The sequence below is a fragment of the Camarhynchus parvulus genome, chromosome 1A (assembly GCF_901933205.1).
Source record: "Camarhynchus parvulus chromosome 1A, STF_HiC, whole genome shotgun sequence".
Taxonomy (NCBI): domain Eukaryota; kingdom Metazoa; phylum Chordata; class Aves; order Passeriformes; family Thraupidae; genus Camarhynchus; species Camarhynchus parvulus.
Genome location: NC_044586.1, coordinates 58,551,006 through 58,563,411, shown reverse-complemented (window position 1 = coordinate 58,563,411; position 12,406 = coordinate 58,551,006). Strand labels below are relative to the sequence as shown.

General features: G+C 37.7%; 1 protein-coding gene across 3 annotated transcripts in view; it reads right to left on the bottom strand.

The window, feature by feature from the left end:
- The window catches only part of PHTF2 (putative homeodomain transcription factor 2), a 62,827-nt gene that overhangs the window by 23,842 nt on the left and 26,579 nt on the right, over positions 1–12,406 (bottom strand). For 2 of the 3 annotated variants that reach the window (XM_030960048.1, XM_030960049.1), the window contains 4 exons: positions 9,787–9,856; positions 6,910–7,068; positions 2,354–2,519; positions 1,488–1,652 (listed from right to left, as the gene is read on the bottom strand). In XM_030960048.1, the coding sequence (XP_030815908.1) occupies positions 1,488–1,652; positions 2,354–2,519; positions 6,910–7,068; positions 9,787–9,856 (560 nt within the window). Of the gene's footprint in view, positions 1–1,487; positions 1,653–2,353; positions 2,520–6,909; positions 7,069–9,786; positions 9,857–12,406 lie in introns of those variants that run through there. The other variant, XM_030960050.1, reaches the window with a different exon arrangement.

Here is a 12,406-nt window from a genome sequence, read left to right as displayed (position 1 = left end):
TGAGCCACACAGCAGGAAAGGCAAGGAAAAAAAAAATCTTCCAACACTCTTCTTACTGCAGAATAGTATTTTCAATGAAGGGAAAACAAAACATCAAGAAGTTTACAAGATTACACTTGAAGCATACCAGAGAGTAATGCCTACAGACCCTGGTGCCTATCACTATGACCCACAGTTTATCAAAGACAGCTTAACCCACACAGGAAAAAGTCAAACGAACTCTCCTGTTACAACACTTCTAAACATTTTCAAAACTTGTCCAAGGTTTCAAGTAAACACTCCCAGAAGGTAACATACGTTTTACCAGTGGTTAAGAGCACAGATCACAGGTATGACAGACACATTAGTGTTGCTGTATTTACAATGCAGCATGCACAACAAAACATCAATGTCACAACTTGCATTATCCCTTTTCTCAATGTAATACTATTTATTGAGTATATTTTCACTTACTAATAAATGTTGATAGGTAGCACTCAAAATGCTGCATGCATAGCATGTCTTGCACATAGAGCTATAGAATGGGTTTTTTGAAAAAAAATTTTAATAGCCCAATCAGTGTTTATTTGAATCCTGAAGAAAAAGTGTGTCAGTTGATGACAGTGAGAGAGTTGAATAAGCATTCTCTTGGAGTAACAAGGAGGTAATGTAATAAAGTAAAAGAAACAGTTCAATTTTTCTCTTTGGATTAAAACTGAGAATCTAAGTTGGTTTTTTTCCTGATAGCCTACATGTTGTAGTAAAACAACAAAATATAATTTAACTAAAAGTTAATTCTGTACTCTGGTCTCATGAGATCCCACCTGGTGCACTGTGCTAAGCTCTGGGGCCCCCATCATGAGAAGCACATGGGACTATGGGAACAAGTCCATAGGAGGGACAAGAAGATGATCAGAGGGCTGGAGCACTATTCCTGTGAAGACAGCTGAGAGAACTGGGGTTGTTCAGCCTGGAGAAGAGGCTCCAGGGAGACTTCTGAGCACCTTCCAGAGCTGGAGAGGGATTTTTTCAAAAGCAGGTAGCGATGGGACATGAGGCAATGGTTTCAAATGAAAAAAAGGTAAGTTTAGTTTTCAGTATTAGAAATAAATTAATTGTGGGGGTGGTGAGAGTAGAACAGGTTGCCCAGAGAAGCTGTGGCTGCCCCCATCCCTGGAGTGTTCAAGGCCACAATGGATGGGGCTCTGAGCAACCTGGTCTAGTGGAAGTTGCCCCTGCCTATGCCCAGGGGGCAGAACTAGATGATCTTTAAGGTCCTTTCCAACCCAAATTATTCTATGACAATTCAGTATTTTTTCAAAATCATTGCATCAGCATTTGCAAAAGTCAAGAAACAACACATTAGTCCATTTTCAAATACTCAGATGAGTTTGCTATTAAGAGCAAAAACTAGGTCAACAGAAGTTTAATCATTACATCAATATTTACTTAATTAGAAAAGGGATAGTGCATCTCTAACACTTATGTAGCCTTGAATAAATACAAACCCTGATAAAAAGAAAGCAGCATGCCAGATATCTCTGAAGACAGCGCCAATACTGCAAGAGGTGCTTGTACCGTAGCTCTGCACTGTTCCCTCCTGTGTGTTATCTGTGGTACTAGAGCCATCTCCTTCCCTATGTACTTCCAAATGTGCTGCTTTCCTTAATTTCCTTCATCAGAAGAGATTAAAATGGGAAGGTAGTTTTGTAAGTGCAATCTGCTAGTTCTATAATGTGTTCAGCAGTTTAAGCATGCAAAAACAAGCAAGATTTCAAAGTATTTTGCTAAAGCTTTGTCATTTCAATTTAATAAACTCTATTTAATAAAAAAGCATGATACATTCATTATTATATACTTAAACACAAAACACATTTCATTTCATCATCAGAAGCTTAGACCTACAAAAGTCACTGCTGCAGTGTTTCCCATTTTCATGGGACAATTCACTGTAGCAAATGACAGTCAGTGGAGTGCTTGGAAGACTTAAATTCTACTTTTCCAAGAGCATCTCTTTTCACATATACTTTCCACAGATTATTAGCCAGATTTATAAAACTAAATTTGAAGTAATATAAACACTGTCAGTCCACCACTATTCAGATGTTTTGAGACAAAATGTCAGATTTAATGCATTACAATTCAAATAAAACTATGCCTAAATTAGTCAATGCATAAAAGTTAAAGACCACCACACCATTTTGAAGTTTCAAATAAAAACAGAGCACCAATTTATCATCTCTAGCATTGCACAGACTGTAAGCCCCTACATTTCTTTTCATGCACATTCTCTACAGTAGTTTAACAGTCCTAAATCTAAGTACTAAACACAGACTATAAGTCTTTAACTAAAGTACTTTAACACAGACTATACCTTCTTCTTTTACCCCCTGTGCTGGGAGGTGGCTTAGGAGTTCGTGTTGAGACAATCTGACAGTGCACAGTCCCAAGCAGCAACATGAGCCATATTGGCCCAATGACTTCAGTCAGAGGTATATTATGTGGGCTTTGGGCTGTATAGAATAGCACTACAGCAGCAACTGGAAAAGAAGGGAAATGAAGTTGAGTTTAATGTCTCAAATGGCCAACTCATATGGCTTTTGTCAAAATCAAACGAGTCAGATGCAGACCTTTACCTGCATTTTAAGGCAACTCAGGTAATTCTGAGAGAACAAAATTATTATTTTCCTAAAAACCAGCAGCAATTAGGGTCTAAACAGCTGACTACTCTCTTAGTACCCATCTTTTCTTTCATACTTGTGATATCATAGGTATTGCTCAAAAAATGGCTGAATGAAATAAGGGGGAAGAACATTTGAAAGCTGTATCTGTCATGAAACCACTTCAACTATGGTGAAACATCAGTAGGAGACAAAATCAAAAAGTAAATATCATCCTTAAAGCAGCCCAAATAAATTTAATTCTGCATCATGTGTTATGACAAAGCACAACCCAGTGAGTTTGATGAGACTTGAGACTAGAAACTCCTTACACAGCAGAATGCATTTTTAACTCCATATCCCAGCCAAGGGACAAAACTGCCCATATGGAAGGGCAGCCATGCACAAGTACAACTCTATAAACGTTCTATATATACTTCTGTGCATCTTTTTAGCAGTGAGGAAAGATCAAAAGACAAACCATGTAAACTATGGGGTTGTCCAACGGAAGTGACCAAGGCTCCAACTAGCAATTGTGGCTGGAAAAAGGGCCAGCTTCCAATTCCATGGCTAACTGTTAGTTTTGTAACCCTATAACTACTTCTCATATACAGCCAACAAGCAGGCTCCTGCACCCAGAGCCCAACACTCAGCAACATCTTTACAGGCTCCAGGTCAACCTGAACACATCCAGCAGGCAAGAAGCAGGAGGAAAAGGCAACTTTCTCCTCTCTGCTTACTTTGTCCTTGCTCTGGCTTGAAGAGCTGTGATGCATAACTCACCTGACAGAAGCTATCAAGAAAAAAACAAAAACAAAACAAAAACCAAAAAAAAACTCCAAAACACCCACAGAAACTCCAAGAAACAATTCAGAAACAGATCTGGGAAATAATTCTCTGTGCCTAACATCCGCACATCCCATGAGAACTTGGTTTTGTTTGTGTACTACTGAGAAGTGAAAGTCCCGCAATTTAGACCTTTTTCTAGCACAAAAAATACAAGTTCAACAGCTGTCACCAGTTCTCTAGTGAAGCTGACTGAAAAAATGCAGCCACATACAAAGCTTAGTGCTACATTCAAACATCTAAAATAAATCCCATGAAGCAACACCTAACCCAGCAGATACCTGGATGGGATGTTCTCCACTAAAAAGAGGTTTAATGTGTTTTACATTAACTAATCTTTAGCAAGGTAACCAGTATTAGAAACATGATGAACATACAAAACAATTCTTTTTGATTGTGGAAAAACTATTTCTAATTTCTCCTCTTTTTCCTAAATTAAAGCGCAAAAGTTTTGCATGAAGTATCCTTTATTACTGTAAGTGAAATACATTTTTGCTGTATAAGGCTTCTCAAAGACCACATGCATCAATGAGAAATCCAACTTATTAAAAATCAATAAAATAGGTACAGCAAGCAAAAGATAATGTTATCTCTTTCTAAATGAGCTTATCTGAGTTCTTCACATACAATTAGCTCCATGAGGTATAAAATGTAAAGAAGGAGCTGATTTTGGCTCCTATCATACAATTTGGATAAACACATACCTCCATGTGAAATGTTTTGCAGGAGTAGGCCTACACTAAATAATTTTAAAATTCACTACTGCTACTTAAAAAACTTTAAGTAAAGCAGAGCTATCTAAAAGAAATAATCTTCGAGAATACAAGAATCTGCAGATTGCAGATTCCTACCACCAATTTTTCACACAGATTTAGAAAAATATTACCACCCTGATCTTTTTGAAGTACAATAGTAGGGAAATTCAAGAATTAATCTCTGCATAGTGTGACAATACATTCTAGTTCAGGTTATCCAAGAATTGCTGCTATCAACAGCTAGGTAGAATTGGTTGGAACAGGATTTCTCACAGTACCTTTAATTATTTCTTTATGTATTTCCAGTATTTTGACCTCTGATTTTCTAAAATACAGTGCTTTTTATTTTGTAAAACAGACACAAATGAAATAATATCACATTGAACAAAAAGCTGCCTCAGAGAAAGCAACCTTACACTTCAAAGGCCAACAAGCATTTCTTTTTAAAGCATTTAGAGTTTGAAAATATTTTTAATACCAAATTTTAAAATGCATATCTCACCACCACAAGAAACAACCATTACATCACTATTAAAGTTTCTTGCTTTATACTTAAGAAATACACAATAAACATTAAGTTTGCATTTCATTTTCCCCTTAGAATATAAAAACGTTTGAAGTTAAAAATGAGGTATTACTATATACTCGATAGATAAGGAAGCAGAAGAAAAAGGTTTTACTTCTATCTTAAGTCAATGGCCTGTTCCATGACCTTGAGCATAAAACATTTCTCTATAGTTCTCTTATCACATCGTGCTAATCACTTTACACTAATGGAAAGCAATGCAAATAAACCCTGGAGTTTAAATCTACAACCAATGAAAAGCTTTTTTCTGTAGATTTACATAAATGCAAGCAAGTACCCTGGTGAAGCTAATCAATTTTAAAGCAGTAATTCCAAGCAATGCAATTCATACATCTATAGAAAATACTTTAGGTAAATTATTTAATTATGAACACATACAAATGAAATATAGTCAGATCATTTTACAACAATGTCAGTGGGAATCTGTCACGATGACAAAGTCCAAACTTCAATACAAAATCCAGATTCAGGGTAGAAATCTGGTCACTGGAATTCAAGGTGGTTTATTCTAATCTTCCATCATGGATTCTTGATATTTCGGTGCTGCCTTACCAGTCCTATACAAAATTAATAACTAAGCACACTTTCTGAGTAGAATAGAAGCAAAACTTCTATTTAAGTGCTTGGGGGGCTGTCTTGAATAGTTCCCAATAAGTAAATATGTCCATTTAATTTCACTTACATGTTTATTCTAAGTCTTCTAATTTATTTCAAAAACTATCAAAAAATCTGTAGCTAATCTGTAGCACAGTTTCAATATCAAGTATTTCAAATAGTTGGATTATAGTGTAGTATGGAATACTATTCATTATTTCCTGCTATTTGTTAACTCACAACCACAGAAATACTTTGTCACATAACAGACCGTATGGATTAGGGAAACGATGCATTCCACCCACAGCTTAGTAAACCAGAGACCCTAAGAAATCTGAGAGGAAAAAGGCTAGTTCTAAGAAAGCTCTGTAATTAATGTCATAAAAATTGCTTGCACTCAGAATCTGCATTGTCTCACTATTTTTCTACTTGTAGGGTCTTACAGAGGTGCCACAAATTAAGTGTGAGTATATATATATATATATTTTTAATAAATTTACATATAGGAACATAAAAAAATTACTGCAATGGTGTTTCACAGAATAAAACACCCATGAACATGGTAACAAACCAACCACAACTTATGTATTTTACTACCTATATTACTATAAAAAGATTAAAATTATTAACACTATCTCTTAACAGGATCTCTTACCATAGCACAGACAAATGAGGAATCTATCTCAGAAATGGGGATAAGAAAAACTTTTTAGAGAAGGCCACATGAGTATTTTTAAGTACTGCAGGTCTTGAGGCACTGGCATGGTGAGATTAATTTTATACCTGCTAATAACATCACCACACAAGAGGTACTGCCTTTTTTTTAAACTCCATATATTGTTCCAATTAAAATTTCCAAATGATACAATGATTCACAACTGAGACGACAGATGGTGAATTTGAAAAAGTAATATTGCATGTTAATTGGATTTCAGTGAAAAATTCATTAGTCATTTAGCTTCTCAGGGTACTTATATTGCTCCCAACTTTCATTAACCTTCTGTTCCATATCTGTTGTACAAACTTCTGAAATACTTTTTTTTTGTGACTTTCATACTGATAGACACTGACTCACTACATGACATTCTTCTCTTTCAAATTTTCCTCTTATATATCACATACAATTAAGGAACTCACAAAGTCAGATTGCTAGAACTCAAGACTGAATATCCCAAAAGCTGTGAACTGACTTCTGTTTGTTAACAGCTGTCCTGAAAACCTGAATTATATTCAGATGTGACAAACTAACATGTGTCAAATGCTGAAGAAAGCCTGTGAGGAGAGTGTTAAATTTTTCATGATGCAACCTTTATGTATGTAAAATAAATGTTAACCAAGAGACATATGCTTGGGACTGTGTCATTCCAATATTTTATGAAAATACTGGAATAGACCTTAACAGCATGAAGTGAACCAAGCAGCCCACTGCAGCTTCCACATGGTTAAAAAAAGGCATTCAGTTGAAGCTGATGCTGTAATCCAACTCTACCTTGGAGAAGGTAAAGAACAAGCAGCCAGAAAAAAATGACCCTTGATGTCACTTGGAGCCACCACCTGTAGAAGAATGGAAAGAAAACAACTCTCACGATTCCTTTGCGGGTCAAAGATGTCCAAGGACTTTCAGGTTTTGCTTTAGCAAAAGCAGATCCTTTAAAAAAAAGAAAAGAAATTTATTTCATCATCATGGCTAACAGAAATCTCAGTTGTTCAATAGCAGATTAGTTAAGACAGTGAAATGGTGGAAGTGCAAGATTTATTCAAATAATTGCATTTAATAACTGCTCCTTTAAATAACTACCTCCTCAATCCAAATAGGGCATAAATTGTTGATGCCCTCTTGACTGCCATTATCAGGAACTTCTACAAATACCTGTCATTTCAGAATGCTTGAATAATAAAACATTGCCATTTCAAAATTATTCTAAAATGAATTATTAAAAATTGTTCTGTTTCACAGATGTATCAGAAACTTTATACAAAGCAACAAGTCTCATGAAAACTCCACAGGCTGTGCAGGCACAGCAGAGTCCTTTCCCAACATAGAGAAGGGATCTAAAATAACAACATCTGTAAATTGCACCAGCCACGTCATTGTGGAAAACTGAATGAGGTTGGGAAGCACTGAAGTTAATCTGTCCAGCTGAGGACTAGCCCCAGGAGCAGGGAAGCCACACAAAGAACAATTTATCTTTGTGTCTCCTTCTATACAATTTTTTAAGTCTCTCATTCAAATGTCCTTTCTCTCCCATATCTCTCCATTTCTTTTTCTTCCCAGCCAGAAAACTGAGTAAAATTTACTTAATGGAGATGTGACTTAAATTATGCAAAGTTATTGACTGAAAGGGTAACAACTGCATGCTGCTACACCATCCCTATGTCATTTATAAGCTGCACTGGCACTAGTGAGCTCTGTGCTGTACAGGTAAAACACTGCCAGCTCTGAAACTACTTTAATGCCAACTTAGACATCCATGCAGTCATTTAAATGCTATTCATGTACATGACTGCACTGAAAAGGTCCAACACTGTTTCTTAGTTTCTTGTAAGTTCAAATGTTATTTAATTTTGTTTCTTTCTCTCACATTCTCATTTTTAAAAAATTAAACTGTTAGGTGATGTCAGAACAGCGCTCTGCACAACCACAGAGCAGATGAAAGAGAAATTCGGAGGAAGGAGCCCAAATAAAACTTTTCAGGGTCCAGGGTTCTCCTCACAGAGCCATCACCGGAACCATCAGCCCAGCCCAGGTCATCTCCATGAAGCCAGAGCAGGAGAGAGGCAGAAAAGCAGGTGGGAACCCAAACCATGGCATAACAGCAAGACCAGGTGTGAACCCTCACCATGCACTGCTGGGAGCAGCTCTCCAAGTCACCTTCCAGAGGAAAAGGGACCCTGCCGGAGGGGTGGGACTCACTGTGGGATGCCAGGGAAAAGGAGCTCCAATGGCACAGCACTTGTAGGGCATTTAGGGAAGAATCCAGGGGTGGGGGAAAGAAAGGGTTTGGGCAATTTAGGGAAGAACAAGTGCTGTGAAATTGAAGGGTAAGGGGATAAAAACGACTGGTCACACAAACAGCCACCGCCCAGAGCGCTGCTTGTCTGGCCATGCCACAGGGCTGCTCAGCACAGCCCGGACTCACTTCTCTCTGAAATCCTTGGACTCTCCTGGGCCAGAGGCCCTCTGCTCTGTGCCCAAGGACACCAACACAGGGCTGAGACACGGGGCTGAGCGCCAGCACTGGCCATCAATGCCAGAGCTGGGGGGAACCATGTGGCCATGGCGTGGCCGTGGTGCCAGCAGCCTCAGTGAGGGCGGCACAGCCAGGGCAAGGCCAGAGCTCCCATCGGGGGTGAGCCTCCGGGGACAGAGGGGGTGAGCCTCCGGGGACAATGGGGGCGAGGCTCCGGGGACTGAGGGGGCGAGGCTCCGGGGACTGAGGGGGCGAGGCTCCGGGGACTGAGGGGGCGAGGCTCCGGGGACAATGGGGGCGAGGCTCCGGGGACAATGGGGGCGAGGCTCCGGGGACTGAGGGGGCGAGGCTCCGGGGACAATGGGGGCGAGGCTCCGGGGACAATGGGGGCGAGCCTCCGGGGACAATGGGGGCGAGCCTCCGGGGACAATGGGGGCGAGCCTCCGGGGACAATGGGGGCGAGCCTCCGGGGACTGAGGGGACCGAGCAGGCCTCTGGAGGCCAAGGCTGGGTGCGAGGGTGCCCGACCTGCACTACCTGGCTTCCTGTGCTGGCTGCTGGGCTTATGGATAAAACCACTAAATAATGTTTTCCCTAGCCTTCACAAGGCATAAGGGAAATTACATACAGATAAGAATAATTTAAGACTAAATAAAGACTTTTAGAAAAGTCTCATATCATGTGACCTTCTGTTGCCATGTTGTTATGGCAAGAAACAATCAAGGCCTATACATTTTTACCCTCCAGAAACTTCAACGTAACAGTCCCTGCAGATTTCAAAAGAAGTCTAAATGCCTGGCAGTAGGAGTAAAACTACTAAACTAGTAACTAGTAACTCTAAAATGATATAAGACAATGCACAAGACAATAATAAAATTATATAAGACAAACTAGTAACTCTAAAATTATATAAGACAATGTACAAGTTTCTTTCTTTTTTTTTTCCAAATCCAGATCTATAGAGCAAAATTTAAATTAAATTCCTAACATTTCAATTTAATCTTGATGTCATTATTTAACAATGTTTTCTGCTTCAGGGAAGAGTTATGTAGTGTTGGCTGTGTTTTGTTTCATTTGGTGTTATTTTAAACCTACTAATCCACTTTTATTATAAGACATTGGATGGCTGTTATTTTAATACTGAGAAATTCAGCTTTTTCTAGCTCAGAACCCACCTCTTACAAGATCAACATCTATGAGGTCTGGTTTCACATGTCCTGTTTTCTTTGGTTTGTTTCTCAAACCCTGCAATAGATAAATACTTATCAAAATACTTTCATGCAGATGGCAGACATTACAAAAGACAAAATTATCTATGTGGTCAGTAATTATATTTAACCTACACTGCTCCTGAAAATTCAGACAAACATGTCAATTTCATAAAGTACTATAAATTAAGCATTCCAAATAACAATGCACAATGGATGCCTTTTACACACTTTACAATCTATATAAAACCCAACCAATTACTGACCCACCAGGCTATTTTTCAGGCACTGAGCACTCATGGCTTTGCATTATGCAGACAATGTATGCACACACTTGCAAGAATTAGTAATACATGTCTAGTAGCTTTTCAGAATTTTTGCAACAAATTACATTCTTGAATCTCTTTACTCCTTGGATGTCTAAGTCAACTTCACAAAACTCTTACACTGCAACTCCTTAATTCCAAACCCAGATAGCAAATCACATTGCAATGCAGGAGCCACTAATGAACAAGCTCTCAGAAATCCAAATTCTAGGGAAGTATTGAATTTTTCCTCAGTACTGAATATAGATTAGCCAATTAAAAGGAAAGGAAAAATCCCACACAACAGGAATACAGCAGGAAGAAAAACAAGCTTATTTTTTCTTTTAGAAGCAGCATCCTCCATCACAGAAGAACCAAACTTGCTGGCAAAGCTTTCAGGTTTGTTTTTAATGCTAAAATGAGATGCTGTACGCTCAAGTCTCAGAGACAGCTATAAGTTTATTCTGCTACCCTTAGCTTAGATTCTTGGTCACATTAGACAGTAAGGAAATCACAGCATACAATTCATACAGAGTAAAATAAAATATTTCAAAAATATTTAGGATACAAGTGAAATTATTATGAAGACCATTTAACTGCTCTCATTCAAAAGGCATTTAAATTGGTGAACTGTACATTTCTACCATTGCCAAGGCTCATCCATCCATGTGTAAAAACACAATTAAAATGTAAACATTAGGTATAAATTAAAGCATGTAAATGAAATTATTGTCAATCAGAAACAGATCAGTGAAATCTGGTAGTGTTAATCTTTGTAAGAATAATATCAAGCAAAATGTTCGACTGAATGCAGCTTAAAATATTTCTCACATCTAAATTAAACTGGATTTCCTTTTCATGCAGAAATAAAGATAAAAAATCAAACTGAAACAAGCTAGATATGTAGTCATTACCTAATGTGCCTATTAGAAAAATGATTTTACTTGAAACAAAAAATAATTAATACACAACTGAAACATGAATAGGAAAAAACACACTCCGAGGATGACAAATAGACATAACCAGTTGTATTTTAAATGCAAGCATTACAAAGACCTTATAATGCAAGATTTTTACAGAACTGCAGTAATTTTATGTGGAATGAGAAAAGAAATCCATAATTAGAATTAGAAATTACCATAATTCTAGAATCAGCTACAGATTCTTGTGAATTTTGCGTGAGCCACTCCATTTCATAAAGAAAACTGAAGCTTAAAAATAAAATGCTGAATGGTATAGTCATTTTCAAATGTATTAGTGCTTATGGACCACAAGATCTCTCTTGAAAGTCTAAATAAAGATGTGCCTCTTGGAAGAAATAATCTCCAAGAAACACATACGCAATCTTAGGAAGAATTTACCACTGTGGCTCAAATTATGTTTTCACGTTTAAGAAAGAACTCTGAAAAATCTAAGTCAAGAGTACAACTTGATGTGACATTCAGAGGAAAAGAAATGGTGACTCATTCTTTAAAAAATCCATTGCACAAGCAGTACTTTCAGCATCCATAGACTTCACTGAGCTGGCTCCTGAACTGTTTGCCACATACAGTAGAAGCATTCCATTTATTCAGATGCAATTTCTACACTTAATGCATCACAGATCTCTAACATACATGGAAAACAGCAGTTTCAGACTAGGGTTATTTTAAAAAAAACCTCAGTATTTCATAATGCTCAGACTCATCCAGTTAATTCATATAATTTCTACTCAGCACCAAACACTTTTCAGGTAAGCATTAGCAAAAGAAGGCTTAAATAAGAGTACTTAAAAATGTTACTACTGTAAAAACTCTTTTACATAAATGTTAAAATTAATCTTAATAGATCCTATTACAGTGATAACTAAAACATAAATTTGTAGTAAGAGAAACGTATTTTCTACTAAAATATATGAATTTTTCAGATTTTTAGTGATGTTAATTTATAAATCATTACATAACCATTTCTAAATTTATAATGTCAAAGCACTGTAAGAGCTTTGAGATTAAAGCACTAGTGTGCAATCCCTGAACTTAGTCATGTGCCTTGGTGTTACCCGAATTGCACTTCACTCAGTCAAGCCAAGCTCAGACACCACCAGTAATTTGTTAGTTATTGGACTCCTGAGCCAAACAAGATGCTGTTTGCAGTCAGCATTTTTTGCAGTATTCGCAGTAACTATTTGAGTAACATGCTGTTACACAGCAGTTAATTAATGAACTCCTCTCGTAGCTGTGATGGGGTTTCATGGCCATGGGAAGGACCCTTCAGGCAACCCCAGGCTCAGCTGTGCTGCTGAA